This window comes from Ambystoma mexicanum, chromosome 4p (genome assembly GCF_040938575.1).
Source record: "Ambystoma mexicanum isolate Mex_15411 chromosome 4p, UKY_AmexF1_1, whole genome shotgun sequence".
Taxonomy (NCBI): domain Eukaryota; kingdom Metazoa; phylum Chordata; class Amphibia; order Caudata; family Ambystomatidae; genus Ambystoma; species Ambystoma mexicanum.
Window position 1 is genome coordinate 12,478,255 of NC_090927.1, and position 17,768 is coordinate 12,496,022.

The window sequence follows — 17,768 nt, forward strand, 5'->3', positions numbered from 1 at the left end:
ACAGTCTCTACATGTGTCTCTATGCATAACAATGTGTCATTCTAAATGGCTCTACATGGTATTTCAGGCCTCATTCATTCTCTATAGTGCCTAGCACTTTTCTCTCTCAGCCTAAGTGCTACATTCTAATGCATAATACATAATTCTAAAAGCATCTCTTTCAACATATATAGCAATAACATAACTAAGCAAACTCTTCCTATAACAGGGGCTATTTCTCTCTTCAAATGCATGGTTGTTACTAATCAGTACTAATCAGAACATAGGATGGATAACTAAACATGATGCAATAATTCCTAAAGGGGTAATACTAAATAATGGTTCTGTAACCAAGAGTAATAATGGGAAATGGTGTGTAATGATTCTGTACCAATAGCAAATCCGGGCTCCTCATTTTACCAGGTTCTACAGGGGTAGAAAGCACATAAAATGTGTCCTAATAGACAAAGAGCTCCACTAGGTGTGGGTCTTACTGCAGTTGAGTGGCGACCAATCCTAGGTCTACGTCGGTAATAGGCCTCCCAAAATTAGGTGTGGACGGGCTGTTGAGGAGCCACGTCCTTGGACTTTTCGGCTCCCAGATGTGGCAAGTCTCACAGTCCTGTTGTAGATTAGTTGAAGGGGCGAAGGGAGGAGTTAGGAAGATTGAGGAAGAGACTGTTGTAGTAGTTGAGCCTGGAGAGGACCAAAGCTCTGGAGACAATGAGTTTCTGGGGGAAGGTGAGGAAATGGAGAACACCTCTGAGGAGGTGCAGCTGAATGTGGGCCTTCTTGGTGAGGTCTGTGATGTGAGGAGAGAAGTCGAGGATGACACCAAGTTGTTTTGCCTCAGAGGAGGGTGACGGGAGGGGGCACATAAAGGGCAGCCAGATGGTAGAGGGGAAGGTGGGAGCAGCGGTCCCAATGAGAAGGATCTCTGTTTTACTGGCATTAAGGTAGAGATCGTTATCAATGCACCATGTCTGAATAGCAGACAGGCAGTCAGGAATGAAAGAGGAAGAAGGGGAGGCAGAGGAGGGACCTGGAAAGAGAAAAGCCAAAGTGAGAGGATAGAGCCCTGAGGGACACCACAGGAATAGAGTGAGATGGTGGAGAGAAAAGGGTCCGGTTGAACCTGGAAAGGTCAGTCTGAGAGGAAGGAGGTCAACCAGCCCACAGCTAGGTCCATGATGCCAAGGTTATAACAGAGCTGATTTATCAGGGTGGCATGATTAACCACATCAAAGGCAGAGGAAAGGTCAAGGAGGATGAGAACGGAGGGAGAGCTGGAATCGAGATTTGAGAGCAGGTCTTCACATGTGTTCAGGAGAGCAGTTTTCGTGCCTCTGGCAGCTCTGAAACCAGACTGGTGGTCGTGGAGACAACCAACAGATTCAGTGTGGTGGATAAACTGGGAGATGGTTGTTAGGGAGAATTCTCCAGGATGGCTAATTTCCCTTACCTTTTGAGTCCCTCAGCAGCTTTGCTGGATTTCTAGGGTTTATTTGTTTTCACTTGGTAAGAGTGTGAGCCTTTTTTTCCCACTCTTACATGTGTTTTGCCGTGTGTTGTACATTTTTGTGCTCATGGACTATGGAGTCTCACCCACTCCATAGGCATCATTTTCTTACTGTGTGTTACACAGCACCTTTAGTGCAGTGACACAGGGTTGTCTTATTAGACTTCCCACTTTAAACTCCATTTGCTGGGACTGACTACTGTCTCCCAGAACATGTAAAGTTGACTTTACTAGTCTTTTAAAATCTACAGACCCAGTACACCCTATCTTCCAATAGAGTACTGGAAGGGTTAATAGTTATCCCTTTTTGTCTGATTCTCATGGGACATTTTGTTCCCCTTTCTCGAAGATTTGGCTGGTGGCAGTGGTACCTACCATTTTTATTCTACTGTGGACTATGAAAATAGCCTTACTACTGTCAGAGGCTACGGTGGTAGCCTCGAATTGTAACCCGCTGGACCTCTTTCATTTGTGTTTGGTTCCGGACGGGTTTATTCACCATTTCTTAATGTAAAGATCTTTCTTGTGTTTTACTCTGCGCGCCAAACCAGGCTTGGTTCCTTTGTTCGCCATCCTTTGGCGGGCTTCTGCACAGAAGCCCTCCTTAGGCGCCTGAGTGTATGGGGTGGACAGGAAGTGAGGGAGGGGTTTGAGGCCCCCTGCACAGGGTCTCCTTGGAGACCCAAGTCGCACTCTTGTTTGATTGGCTAGGTGGGTGTACTGCCAGGACAACCACCCTGCTGTATGATTGACAGCCAGGCTGTGTGAATGGGGGAAAACTGCTTAAAAGCTGGTTTCTGGGACTTGGAATGCAGAGTCACCACTGGAACAAGAGAATCAAAGAGGAGCTGAAGGAAGAGGACTGCTGCAACTACTGGACATCCCAGTGAAGCCCTGCTGCAGCTCCGAATCACCCGAAACTTCGACACAGAGAAGATCTGCAAGGAATCTTCTTCCCTTGAGCTTGTTGGTATCAACCAGCTCTAAATCAAGGGAAAGTGGGTGTTGCTGTGCCATGGGTTTTTGGAGCAGAGGGGGGTTAGTATTATTCCAAAGCCTCCCCTTGTCAACCCAATATTGTTGCAATGAATGTCGTGATGTGTATCATATCTAATCCACTTGACAGAACAAATGGGACACCAAGATTGGACAAATATAACGAAAGAACAAACAGCAAACAAAGGTCTCAATTGAAGTAAAACAGTTCTGTATTTGGTTGCACAAGCAGATTGTGAAGATCACTGTTTGTCTGGTGGTTGTCGCCCCAGACCTATAAACTTTACAACCAATATCCGTGATTTTAAATCAAAACATGAAATGTGATAATAAAAAAGCACAACCTGTTATGTTGTAATCATAAGAGACATAAAAGATAAATGAAAATAACAATAAAACACATCTTTTGCATTCCTCTTCATTAGTCACAAGCGATGTAGGTTTAAATCCGAAAGATGGTGTTGGATAAAGGAAGAAAACATGCAGATAAGAGGAAGCAATGATAGGCAGAAATAGAAGAAAACAAAAAACAAACATACAGCTGACAATAGGAGCGGAAGTGGGGCAGGAAAGTGCCTGCCTGTCCTGATACAAAGTTAAGAACAGATCAATAAGGTCAACATGATTTGTGCTGCTATGGTTGGAGAGTAACTCCTTGTTGTTCCCAATGCAGGGACTGAAATAGAGAATGCAAACAGATTCCTGGTATTTCTTCTCAAGTATATCATCGTTTTCCAAGATAGGAGTTTGCCAGCTCGCCAAATGCCGGCCTCCCTCTCCTGGTCGAATTTGCTGTGCATTGCTGCAATGAATCGGATAGCCAGGAGGACAGGAACCTGTTTGGGTTTTAAGGAGCGCACCTTTTCTGCTACTTGCTTCTTCCCTGGCCAGTGAAGGACCCTCCAGACGTCCTCCTTCTCATCACCTCGACTGAAGCTTCAAAAACCGTGAGCCTGCAGGAACTGCCAGGAACAACTACTTCAGCTACAGCATTCTTCTCCATTAAAGGTACTGTGCAAATGCGATCGTTCGTTCCGTCCGACCGCAGTGAAAGTGTTTGAAATCTTTTGCCTATCCAAGGGCTTGTCCTTCTCTTCACCTTTGAATAATTTTTGTACTGACCAACTTCGTTTTGAACTCTTGGCAAGACCTAACCACAAACTACTCTGAACTGTGTGATCCTCTGCAAAGGCTCTGAACCATTAACATTGACCCAGGCCTATTGTCTTGAATCCTAGTTGTAGCAACTGTTTTCTAGATTGATCTGCCTATAACTTGTTGGTGCTGATTGATTTTTGATAAACCTTGTCCTTTCTCCCTTTTTAAATTGCTGGAGTTATTTTTTGCTCACACTTCATTTTGAGCTTAACTTGTCCAGAATTGATTGGGTGTTATTGTAGTATATTAAGATTGTGACTTTCTGCTGCTTTATAATAGTGAACTGTTTAATAACTGATGGTGTAAATAAATGTATATTCTTTTACTCTGAAACCTTGAATCAGTGTTTGTTTGAATCATAGTAATTGCTGTCCTTTGTGTAACCTCTTGTACTGCTCACTTTACTCTTGAGATAAGTCTGGCTGCTCAGCCACCGCTACCACTTTACTGTGTAGTACAGGCTTGTACCAAAGATGTATTTGTACTGTCACTTGTAGTCTTAATTGTGTGGTGTTCCCAAAGGGCACTGCGCATGATTCTGCCTAACATTGGTGAGCATCTCCAAGAGTTTGCTCAGGAAGGGGGTAATGGAAATAGCGTGGTAGTTTGATGGACAGGAAGGGTCGGCAGAAGGCTTTTTGAGGAGAGGGTGCACAAGCGAGTGTTTGAGTGAGGGAACGGATCCAGTGGCAAAGTAGTGATTGCAGAAATCGGCCAAGGCTGGAGCAAGGGAGACAATGTGGTCATTGATAGATCTGGAGGAGCAGGGGAGCACCTGTTTGGATGAGACCTTCATAGAGCAGACTTGTCTAAAATCCTCATATGGTGTTATGGGAGAAAAAGAGGATAGTAGGAGGGGGGTAGGGGTGGAGGGCCAAGGTAGGCCAGAGAGCAGGTGAGCGAGAAGAGTGAGGAGTGGAGGAGCGTGAGGATAAGATGTCCTGAATTTTAGAAATGAAGTGAGAGACCAGAGAAGTAGCCAAGGCATGAATGGCAGGCTTTGACGCAGTCTTAAAGAGGTCCGAGGATGACATTAATGCTCACAATTACTTTTTTCAACTATACATATTTTTTAAACTTTATAAGGATGGTATCTGATTTTGTCCTACACAGATTTGAAACTGTGACCTGCAAAGTATAGACAGATTAGCTCTGCAAATCATGAAACTCTTGAAACGTGTCACTAGAACATATCATCAATATGCCTCCTTATTCTGATTGCCTCCACAGAAGCACTGCATTCTGTCTTCTCTTTCTATGACCTTATGCAGCATCAGACACCCTTTCTGCTCCCAACCATTTGCCTTTCTACAGCCTCCCCTCCCAGTGAAGTTACCACGTCAAGATTTGTTTTACTATAAATCCACCCTCACAACTCTGCACTCCCCCATCCAATCTCCAGAGAGATTTATTGATCGGAATAGACACTGGGGAACAGTTAGATTGGAAGCAAATCAACCCCAAATTTCACATGATGCTTTATGGTCCTCCGCAACCTACTTATGATAGTACTGTGCATAGACATACTCACGAGTAGATCTGAGACTGCCATCGTATGCATAAAATCACACATGTGTTTGCAGCAACACAGTGCCTGCAAGGGATCTAATAAACACCTCTTTCTACAAGTAAGCTCTTCCCAGCTGCACCGGGGCAAGAAATGGAAAGCACGTGTGGGTCTGACTTTTACACCTATCACCCAATACAGCACCCTTTCCCTGACCCCAAGCCACCCATGGGATGCCTCCTAGTCCAGCCATGATAACTAGTTCTGAAAGTCTCAATCAGGTTCTCCCATTCCTTATTTCTCTCTCTTATTTCTTCTTTGCAGTTGCACCGTCACATGCAGAATGTTAATTTTAAGACCTCTGCTGGGGATGAGGTCTACTTCGATGATCATGGGGACCCGCCTGCACGCTTTGACATCTTAAACTGGATTTACTATTCTCAAAATAATTTTACAAGTACCAAAGTGGGGAGCTTCAGTGTCAGCTCCACGGGGGAGCAGCAATTCACCATTGATGACAGCGCCATCCAGTGGCACCCCGGATTCATGCAGGTAACAAAACCCCACCGGGGCTAGAGAAGAAAATTAATTCACCAAAGTTTGGTGACTGGAAAGTTGTACATGCGGAAGCCATGGACTAATCACATTTTTATTGTATTTATATTATGAAAGAGGTGCAAAAACAGTACAGTGGCAAGCATGCTAATCATGATTAGAATATATTCTCCACCTGCATGAAGTAAGGAACCCTTCAGTGAGACTTATATAGAAGGTTCCCCAGTTACATTTAAGGCCTCAATGGTTTCCTCTGAAGTATCTTTAGTGTGCTCTTTGTGAGACCCTATGCTTCTCTGGAATGGGGTGCACTCTGTTAGTTACTTTATTAGGAATTGGGGTGTGGGGGTGTCCAGTGATTTTATACAGGTTCCTCCAGATCAACCTTTACATGTTTTTTCAGAGGTTCGGGTTAGGAGAATCTTATCAGCTCGACCGTACATCTATATAAAGGCAAGTGAGTAGATACCGGGGACTCTCGATGGGTGGATTTTGAAGGAGCAGAAGTGACTTATTAGGGGAGTATAGTCCACCTAAGATAGTGGAGGTTCCCATAGAATTGAGTAGATCACAGGGCTGAAGCAGTGATAAGCAATTAGGCTAGAATGATTTAAGGGGAGGGGTTTAGGGTGCTCCTTATGTGTGGGTGGGTGCGATTGTAGTTGTAGGAGTACAGAGAATATGTTGAGGTTGCTAAGAAGCAGGAGAAAAAATACTGCTAGTCCCAGAAATCCGTGTTCAGGGGAGGACTCAGAACCGGGCTTTTGCCACTACCGTACTTGAGTCTTAAAACCTTTGCATTCATTTATGGAGATTAAATGAGCTACTTCTGCCAATTGATTGATTGAGCAATAAATGTGTAATTTCAGATTATTCACTGGTTTAACTAGAGTCAATTTCCCCAACACTTGCTAATATGGAATCTGCGGACAGTATTTAGTTAATTAAGAAGCACTCTTATAATCATTCCTCTAAGTCTGGGAGGAGGAAAGATGGAGGAAGAGATCCCTGATTTGAGCATTTGCAAAGCAGAGAAAACAGTTGCAGAACGTGGATGGGCTTGGAGTCCTAAAGTAGGCGTTGCTCTCTAATTACGACTCCATGAGTCTCCATTTGGGACAATGCCAAGGTAGCGCTAATGTAGAAGAGCTTGGAGTCTGTAGGGGAGTATGAGAACATGGGCACATTTAGCCAGCATCGTAAACAGGTGCATAAGTATAAGCTGCGAACGTCACTATGAGAAGAAGCAGCAAGTCTCATTCAGCAAAAGCTTCCTTACATAGGCACTACGAGGCACTAGAAGCCATGCTTTGATTAGGCCACAAGGCACATACCTCTTATTTATGAAATTAACCATGTGTCTCTTAGCTAGAGGTAGCATCATTTTGCCTTAGTCAGAAAAGCCTATAGAAGGAGGGTATATAATAATGAGTACGTTATCGCCATTGTTTTACAGTAACTGAGTACACAAGATTTAGTTAACTGTCCCTGAAGCATGTACACTCCCAATCACCCCTCATTAAAGAAGAGTAGTCAGACTCTTGCAGGAAGGCACACATTCCCAGTTGCAACATTCTCTCAGCCACAGGGCGAATGCCGCAGAGTGATTGGATAACGCAAGAGGGGCTTTCCCAGGGTTTAGTTTGCAGTAGTGAGATCATGAAAGAGCAACATAAAATGATACCAGAACCCTGAGTGTAATGACAAGACACTGCACCCTGATTGGCCAAACGATATCAGGTCTGCCGAGTTCCCACAGCCATGTCCCAGAGAGTTATATCACTTTGTGTTAGGCAGAATAACCAAATGTAACTAATGAAGGTCCCACATTGTCAGAAGTCCAGCAGTAAGATGTGAAAAAGCATGTTTATAGGGACAGAGTGATCGCAGCACAACACTGCCCCCTGTAGGGTAAACTGTGCATGCAGATCTCTCTTTGGGGACTAAACAGTTATCCAAGACACTATTATCCACAATTCAACCCTAATAATGAATCAGTAAATAGCACAGAAGTTCGAACATAGCTCACATCACATGAATACAACAGCGATAGTCACAACTCATGAAGCCACACCTCACACGAGCACCATTGCCCCTACTATAGAATTAACCAGGGACCAGAGATCAGTACAGTAGTTCACACCTAAGTCACACTGCCTGAATGCACTAGCAAAATAAAGACAATTTTATGGCAATATATTCTATAAAAACACATACACATTTGTGCCATTGTAAAAGAGCAAAGGTTTGTAAACAGGCACCAGTGCATAAGGTCAAAGTCTGGACAGATGAAATCAAGAGTAACAGGAAGAGCATGCAAGTCATCTTTCCAGCAAGTTGCATAATAGACTGTAGTACACAGTTCTTAATGATGGGAACAGTATTCTGGTGCCAACCGCTTAGATCATTTAGGAAGAGATTTAAATACTATAATTCTGTGTCACACTGTCACATCTCACATGAAAATTGGTCAAGATTTCTGAGCTTACTCACTCCACATCTACTTCTCCTGGGGCAGCCAATAGCAAGGCAATTCTGACTGAAACATGTTTCAACTATTATTGTCCAATTACAGCACATGAGAAGTTAGATAATTTTACTGACCACAAGCCAATTACCATATATGTCACTGTTGCCACGTGTTTAGACTATCCATTGATTTATGGAAGCACCTATACAGTAATGTGACAGGACTGTCCTACTGCATCAAACAAAGGTGTGTCCCTATCCATTTTTATGCAATTCAAAAGTAAATAACTAAGTTGTGTCACTCCACTACTTTGTGAGGGCACAGTCTCATTCCTTCCTTGTCCTTGCTTCTAGTGTAAGGCAATTAGAGGACAAAGGGACTGTAAGAGAACCACTCACACTTCTTTTACATATATTGCCTTAATCATTAAAGGAAAAAAACAGGCTTGAAACCGACATACAAATATATTTTTATAATATTTTGTTTATATAAGACAATTAAGAGAAAATTAATAATGTTCTGGTTGAAAGAAAAAATAATAAATCAAGAAAAACATACAGTACAACAGTTATTATTCACGATAACATATGCATTGAAAACAATTCTGTGGAAGTGTAGACAAAAAAACTCATACATCTTCTGATGTTCAAATCAAAAAATCTCCTATATCATATCAACTATGTCTCACTGTGTGACTCATTGTTTCAAAAAGCGAGAGAAGAAAACATTCTACATACTATCAACTTTTACTAGATTGCGCACACAACCAAAGTAGGAAGTCCTTTGTGCTTATACTGGGGGTGCCTGAGCTATCCTCCTGGTCTGTATGCTATGTGGAGTCTGGGTCTTGGAATTACAAGATATCTTTGTATTGCCTATGTGGGAAGGTCAATGTCAGACACTGTTGGGGAACTGGCGTCTAGTTCACATTTGTCCTCAGTGGTTCCCTTAGTGTGTTCACGTTTCGGCGGGTGATGTAAGGATTTACAACCGCCTTCCTCAGGGCGTCCAGTTTGTAGACCCTGTTGCGAATGTGAAGAAAAAGTAGTGTGAGTGGTTCTCAAAAAATAATAATGCTATTAATAACTTGGCATGGAGAGGACTAATTACTAAAACTCAAGTTACCGGCTGTGTTTTACATAAGTCGGAAACTGGATCCCAAAGTCCGTGATCATTCCGGAATGGGAAGATAAAATTAAGAGCTCTCTGGTCTTGCGTGACAAGGTCGTAATTCATGCAGTGTGGCATGATGATTGGGCCTGCAGCAGTTCTATTTAGACGGTTCTATGCACAAATAGAAAGAAAAGAAAAAGATGGAATGTCATTCATTTCTAGGTCCTTAGTGTATACGTGTGTAGCTTAACATGTTACACTCTGTGAAAATCAAGTTGACCAGCTTTGAGTGGTTGTGGTGGGTATGCCCAAGGTGAAAATCTTCATCCGATTATGGATGTCCTTGGCATTTGTCCATATCTGTGTGTGCAAAGGAACTTTCACTCTATTTATATTTTCTAGAGTTGCCATATGTGTGGGGTGTATCGATCGGGGGCCAGAGTTGTGTATCTCTGCATGCAGAGGAACTGGGGGGCCAAAAAAGTACACACCCATGCGTTTGGAAGTGCAACGTGGTTACAGTACATATGTAGAAATTGTGGAGGGTGTGAAGGACCGAATCTATCTGCTTCCACATGTGTTGCCATATTATGATAGAGTATGTAGCATTCACATAAGTGCCCCAAGCCATATATGGTATAAAACCGTGCCTTAGGCTGTTGGATGAGTGCATCCCCTATGCGGTGATAATTGATTCCAGTCAGCGCTCCGCAAACGACTCACCTTTTCACCATTTGTTATTTTGCATGCGGAGGTCCCTTGTCCACATTCCACGTCCTCCAACCGGTGAGGATCGTAAAGAAGCAGGAGCGTAGTCATGGAGACCGCGTGTCTCGTGTCACATGACTACTGGATAGTGAAACGCTGCATAATGACGTAGTCAGGCCGTGATTCGATCACTGGATGTGTGCGTTGCCATGGGTGTAGACAGGCGCACGAGTGGAGCGGTGGTACTAGCTCTAGATTGATTATAATTAGAGCTGCATACACTCCTAGGTTTGTTTAGTAATAGGTCCAAGGATTTACCAAATGCCTGAACTGTTTGGGCCATAACTGTGAATGTGTTATAGATCAATACTAAATTGTCTGTGATGTTGTATTCCCAATTCGTGTACCAAGCTAGTCCAATTTACCATTATCTGGGCGTCATCCTGAATACGTTGTAGGTCTTCCTTGACTGAGGAAAAACGTGATGTGTGGTATGCCATATAGTGATTCTGTGTTTCTTGGGACAAGGGTGTGGGTGGCCCAGGGAGGGGGGGAGCCCTGGGGTCCCACCCAAAAAGAGGTAGGCACCCGCCCTCCTACATATGGTCACTAAACAGACTGTCCGGATCACATCCTAGTATTCACACCTACACGTTAGTCCTTACATCCTCCATCTTGGCTAATTCTACGGCCTCCAGCTGCACCCAGCTCTTCTAACATGCCCACACCCCACCTTAGGCTAGGTCCCGTCAGTCACAATCCTCAGGTGTCTCTTTATAGCTGGCTACAGTATCAACTCATAAGGAATATATGAGTTGTATTTGCCAAAGCTGCTTACTGATATTAAAAAAATGGCTACAAATCTCATGGAAAGTACCATGGAAAGTGACACCTACCATTATGAAACTGTAAGAACGTATCAGTGATAATGCTTATGCCATGCTATACAAGATAAACTCTGAGCCAACGCCCTCAGAGTGCTCTGTCCAACAACTGCTTGTCACTTGTCCTTCTGTATTCTTGCCACTACTGTATTTGCGCTACTGCTCTTTCCCATAAGAAAACTTGGTTTATCTATCAGCTTGGGGTCCAGACTCTTCATTATTACGGGGTTCCTTCCGAACCGACCCCTTGGGGGTCCACTTGGGGACTTCCCTATCAGATGGTGCCGTACCCTCCTTCCATCCTGCTTGCCTCCTGGATTCCTGCAGACTGCCAAAGAGGTTTCCACGCCAAGGGCACAGTAACTATGAAAGTAAAGGCTTTTTAATATAAAGCGGCATGCCTGTTAAATTTAAGATGCCATCTGCTGATCATGCCTGATGTGGTGGTCTGCAGGAAATCCGTGTGCGGCTGTACGGGTAGAGACCATTGTACTCCCCTCCCTGCTGATGGGTAAATCAATCAGATTTCATAAATGAGCTTGCAGTACCTCCATGCCACCATTGTTCTCTTGCTCTCTTTCTTTCGCTCTCTCAAAACAGATTATGAGCCTCATCGCGAGTTGTGCAGTAGCCCTTAAATGCGCCTGTTACGCTATCACCGCTGCATTTAAGGGCTGACCCAATTATGGGTTGGGTGGAAAGTTTGGAGTTTTACCTCTTGCTTTGAGCTGGAGGTAAAAATCTCAACTGTCCACCCATTTTCAGCGCTATTAGCTAATGGGGAATTACGGCCACACTGCTACTCAGGATTCAGTGCTAATAGCACCGGACCGAGTAGTGGTAATGCTAAAAGCATTGGGTGATATCCCGGCACAATTACCGCTGGGATACTGCCCAACAGTGATGAGGCCTCAAGTGAGTTGATTCTTATAGCACCAATTTGTCCTGCAGCTTTCAGTGTTTATGGCGCTATTAGCGTGGTGCAAATTGGGCCATGCTAATAGCACCATGAAACCGTCATTGAATCCAGTGGACTCAATGAGGTACGGGCAATAACTGCCCAACCCTACTCGTAATACGGCGCTAATAGCGCTGGTCCGAGTAGTTGTAGTGCTATTTGCGCTGGCGGTATCCCAGCGATATTATATCGCCAGCCTCGTGATGTGTTGCTATGTATTATTGCGCACATGTATGGCTACAAAATAATGTCTTCTCAGCTGTTGGTTCCACTGTATGCATAGATGTCGTTCACTGCGGCCATTGTCTGCATCGTTTGTATTGTCATTTGCTGGGTTTCCTGGATGCAGTGCAGGGACTACTCTCCGGGAGGCTGCCCACAGTTATTCTAGTGCCACACGCTTTTTGTGCGTGTAGTTCATTGAAGTGCCCCATTCACTAGACCACTTTGGTGCGGGGTGAAGGCTGAATGGCCCACAGGTAAATGTATTGACATGTCTCATCTACTGTACTACTTTTACCAGGCACAAAATGATGTTCGTAAATACCCACATGTTAGCTTGTACATAGAGCCCAGAGTCGCCTCCCAAGCACATTGGCCTTGTCTGTGTCTTCAAGCCATTTCTCTGCCAGGCTCCCAAGAACAGGACGTTACCTACTTCCTCTTTTCCACGCTGCAGCTCAACTCACGTCTGTAGCTGCCAGCACCTGCCCAACTTCCCCTTTTTCACAGTGTGCACATGGTCAGCTTTGAAAGGCTTTTTCGTGCCCACAGATTTGCAAAGTTGTAAATATCAAGTACAAAAACACGTTTGTGTCATTTCATTTAAATTGTTGCATCTTTGTATTTTTCTTTTGTAAACTGATGCCAGAGGCCCCTGAGTGCACCACAGGTACCATGGAAGGTTTGTTAAGTCTGTGACGGAAGGGGTCGTGCCTCCAGCTGGATTGTGAGTGCTGCCTATTTTACCTGTGTCTCTACAGGCATTCATTGTGGTTCTCCCTCAGGTCCAAACGAACCCGGGTCGGTTTTGATGCTTTCTGATTGCTTAGGACCACGGTTCCAGTGTGCCATCTCAGGAACTATGGTTAAGGTGGTAGGTTCAGTGTGCGATCGAGAGCCTATGTGTTTGCACCACGGCTCCCATGGTTGCTAAAAGGCTCAGATGCATATGTCCGTTGGTTTTCTCTTAAAAGTTAATCATCAGGGTGCTGCAGCTGAAGGGTTGGTGTACATTCTTTGGGCTGCTGATTTTATGGACGCTGGTAATCTTGTGGTCTCCCTCCCCTCTGTGGTTTGCCCTTGCCACCCATTCCAAGGTGTCTAAGTGGTATGCTGTTACCATATACCGCCACTCCAAGGCGTCTAAGTGGTATGCTGTTACCATATACCGCCACTCCAAGGCGTCTAAGTGGTATGCTGTTACCATATACCGCCACTCCAAGGCGTCTAAGTGGTATGCTGTTGCCATATACCGCCACGCCAAGGCGTCTAAGTGGTATGCTGTTACCATATACCGCCACGCCAAGGCGTCTAAGTGGTATGCTGTTGCCATATACCGCCACTCCAAGGTGTCTAAGTGGTATGCTGTTGCCATATACCGCCACTCCAAGGTGTCTAAGTGGTATGCTGTTGCCATATACCGCCACTCCAAGGTGTCTAAGTGGTATGCTGTTGCCATATACCGCCACTCCAAGGCGTCTAAGTGGTATGCTATTACTGCATACTGCCTCCATTTATTCCAGATGTCTTTCTGATTGCTGCCTGCAGGCTCGCCTTACAGGGGAATATAAGAACCTCCCTTTGATCGCCTAACTCGCCTGGTGCCCCTAGTATTTTCTGCTGTGGCCACTGTGTTTTTGAGGGACATTGTGTTGTGATGTATTGTCTATGAGGGGTATGGCTTTATTGCCCTAAAGTATTTTCTTTGCCTCCTTCCCTGCCACACTCACACTAGTAGCCCTAGATGTCTGCATGCGTTGCAGACCACAAACGCAAGGTTGCAATAATTTGAGAAAAAAAAACAATATACCAATATTTTTTCTACATTCTGTCTTTTTCAACCCATTCACTGTTTTCTACCATTCAACACCCAGAGCCTTACAGTCTTTATCAGCGTCTCTTACCTCCCGCTATACAGGCTCGGCTAGTATAGTGAGTGAGCCAGGACATAGTTGAGTGCGGCTTGTTTTAGCTTGCGTGACAAAGGTTGTTCTTCTGGCATTCTGTTGTCATCCACTTTTTCTTTACATTTCGCAACCAACTATTAACCTTGCTTGCTCCTGTCTCGCCTTCTGTTACCTCTCTTATTTGTACTTACCACTGTCACCAAGGGTGAATACCAATTATCCTTAGGTTGTCTGTTTACACCCACCTTGGCATTCTCCACCTGCAGAGCCAACCCCATCTGTTTCTCCACACTCTGTACTTTCAGAGACTGGCCATTTGCTCTGGGACCTCTAAGAGAGAACCTCCCATACCTGCCATAGTGACCAATGCTTTCTTTACGTTTTCAATGTATATGGAACTTTCACCTGTACATTTTTGCCAGACTGACACTTTTACAAGAGGTTCCAGAAGGCGTTTCAGTGGCCACTGGATGGTTCATTTTATATTGATCACATTGTTGTTTTGTGAGGAGATTTGGAGAATTGGAAATCTAAGGTCTCTCAAGATCACTGGTCTGTATATTTCGCTTGGTACAAAGAGACGGAGAGAAGGCTGAGAGAGAGTCAGACTAGATCTCTTAGGAATCCTCAGCAAAGTTAGAAAAGCAATTGGAGCACTATAGGCTCTCCCAAAAGGCCGGACAGACACATTCCAAAAGTAGGGCGAAGGCAGGCCTTTACCCCAGCTTGCCAGCTGAACTCTCCCAGGAGACCCCACCAGAGGGTGCAAGTGCGCCTTCAGTGGATTTTCTAGATGACCTCCTACCCTACTCTCCCCTGCTCATTGTCATGACTCCACTGCGAGCTGACACAGCCCCACCAGGGTTTGCTACACCTCCTGCAACTCTGCCCCATCCCATCCCCGCCCCTCCTATCCTGCCCCAGACCCCCCACTTCTTGCCATGCAAACACCCTCCACGCTATCCCCCACCAGACATGTGCTGTCTTCTGCCTTGCCCACTCCATCTCGTCGTGCCAGCAGCCTGCTACCTTGGCCTACTCACCTCCTAGGACATGTTCCAATCCCAGTCATTTTCCACCTCAATCTACGTCCACTCCTCTGCTGCAAGTGGAGGACCCGTCTGCCATGCCCTCCTACAGGCGCGTGTCTGACTCTGTCAAAAATACATATATGAATTACTGTTAAAATCCTTTTCTCATCTCACTAAACAGGATATTGACTTGTCTCACTCTTCCATTGCTGAACCCCCTTCCCTGCACCCATTGGACGTCTCCATGCCCAAGGTTGCAGACACTACCCTCCTGCCCATGCACACTTATCCCCAGGCGGATGTCGCTCATCCCCCAATGAAAATACACAGCCCATGGAGCTCAACCGCCTTATACCATATGGCACAGCAGTTCCCCATTCTGCCTGACAACCCACCTGCATTCATGGAACATTTGACCACAGTGATCGCCTGTTATGATCCCACCATTGGTGACCTCTTAAGGACGGCGCTCTACAAACAAATGATGGACAAACTCCAGTGGCCTGATGCCTTAGGTGACGGGGTCGCTATTATTGCCAGCGTTGAGATACTGGCCACCCTCAATAAACCTGTCAAATCAGACTTGTCCATAATTGCCGCCTGCAAGCAAAACCAGTCGGAATCCCCCTCTGACTACCTATCGAGGCTAACTGACTGTTTTACCAAATACTTAGGCATTGCTAATGTGGGGGAACAAGCAAAACTTGCCCTTGTATCTCGTTTTGTTAATGGCCTCCTACCTGACATATCAAACAACATTCAAAACGTGCAGATTGGGTGGCGAGCTGAATCCATTGAAAAAGCACTGCAGGCTGCACAACACTTCTATGATCAAATACAAAGGCAAAAGCAAGATGGTCTCACCCACCTCATGGCGTTACAAATACAGCATGCTCAACAAAAGACTGCTACAGGCAACCGGGGATGCCCGGGTTACCCTCACCAGCCATTTCCTAAACCACCTCCTCCGTTGTCCCAAGGCCAGCAGCTTCAATGATCTTATGCTCAACCATTTTTGCCTGCCCAACAGACTCAACATGGTCAACCTTTTCTGCAGATATTGTAAGCAGACAGGCCGCCTCATCCAACAGTGCCCTACCAAGCCTTCTAGACCACTCCATTGTGGTCAAACATCACACAAAATGATGATCTTATCCCTGGTTATTCTGCTTCCACTCCTCCACCCATGCCACCACCACCTAATCCCTAATTGAAACACGTGTGTATAGGCACGTTATAAATGCCATATCATATCATATCATATCAAACGGGGCTGCCAAGATGTGCATATATCCTATGGTCCACAATGACGTTGCTAGAGGGACCCTGCTGTGCTGTCTGCTGCTTTACTGCCCCATGACACATCAGGCTCCTATCTCAAATGCAATACTGAAGGACACATTTTTAACTGTTTGATTGATACAGGGGTGTGTCGCTCAACGCTATGAGCTGCTGAATATCCTCATGCTCATGTGTCCAAAGAAATAGTAAATGCTATTGCTGTGTCTGGCACCACCATTCCACACCCAGTTTCCAATGCATTGTCTGTCTCTATTGTTTCCATTACTGAACATCATGCCTTTCTAGTGAACCCTTGTTCACCTGCCAATTTGTTGCGTATTGACCTTCTGTGTAAAATGAATTGTACCATTTATTGTTCTCCTGATGGTATTTACCTAGACGTTCCACAAGCTAGACAGGCTGAATGTTTGATTCTCCTGCAGCAGCCCACTGCCTCAGACCCTGCTCCGCAACATCTTGCCTCCCTAACAATCATCAAAGCCACACAGGTGCAACGACTACTACACTCACTCCCTGTGTCACTGTGGGCCTCGCATGCCAATATTGTGGGTCACATCATCTCTGCCTAACCAATTTGCATCACCTTAAATATCGAGGATCCTCTGGCCCGTGTACCCCATTATAGGATTCCACAACAAGCAGAAAAAGGTATCAAACCTTTCATTGAGTCGCTCATTGACCAAAATATTTTATACTATACCACTAGCACATGCAATACCCCCATCATCCCTCTGGCCAAAAAGGGGACAGACAAATATCATTTCAGGCATGACTTACGAGCCCTCAAAGCTGTCATGCCATCTCATCCGGTCGTTTCTCGACCCTATTACCATCCTATCATGCCTCCCTCCCAATGCCACGTTATTTATACCCATTGATCTGGCGTCCGTCTTTTTATCCATCCCCATCCACGAAGACTCACAGTACTTATTTTCCTTTGTGTACAAGGGATGACAGCTCACTTACAGGTAATTTCCCATGGGCTTTGTGGACTCGCCCACCCTCTTTTCCTAAATACTTCAAGAAGACCTCCAAGATATCACCTTCCCCGAAGGTTACACCATGTTACAATATGCAGATGACCTCCTGCTTGCCTCTCCCTCTCTTGAGGCATGTTGTGCTGATTCCTTTACTCCCCTCACAGACTTGGCTGCCAAAGACACAAGGTTAATAAGACCAAGCTCCAATTATGCCTCCCCACTGTTCGCTCCCTAGGACATGACATTTCACATGGCACCAGGTGCCTTGCACCCTCCTGTGTTGCTTGCATCCTTGAATGCCCCATCCCTGACACCAAGAGGCAACTCCGCTGTTCTTTTTGAATTAGCAACTTTTGCCGCCCCTGGATCTTCGATTATGACTGCATTGTAACTACAATGCAAAAGATGCTTGTGGATATATTGCCTGACAAACTTACATGGTCTCTAGAATCCACTACAGCCTTCATCAAGATAAAAAC

At 45.0% G+C, this 17,768-nt stretch overlaps 1 protein-coding gene across 1 annotated transcript in view; it reads left to right on the top strand.

Moving 5' to 3' along the window:
* The first annotated feature begins 987 nt into the window (after positions 1-987).
* LOC138452683 (vomeronasal type-2 receptor 26-like) overlaps positions 988-17,768 on the top strand; it is a 61,949-nt gene continuing 45,168 nt past the window's right edge. The window contains exons 1-2 of the mRNA XM_069605030.1: positions 988-1,041; positions 5,484-5,711. Of these exons, the coding sequence (XP_069461131.1) occupies positions 988-1,041; positions 5,484-5,711 (282 nt within the window). The remainder of the gene's footprint in view (positions 1,042-5,483; positions 5,712-17,768) is intronic.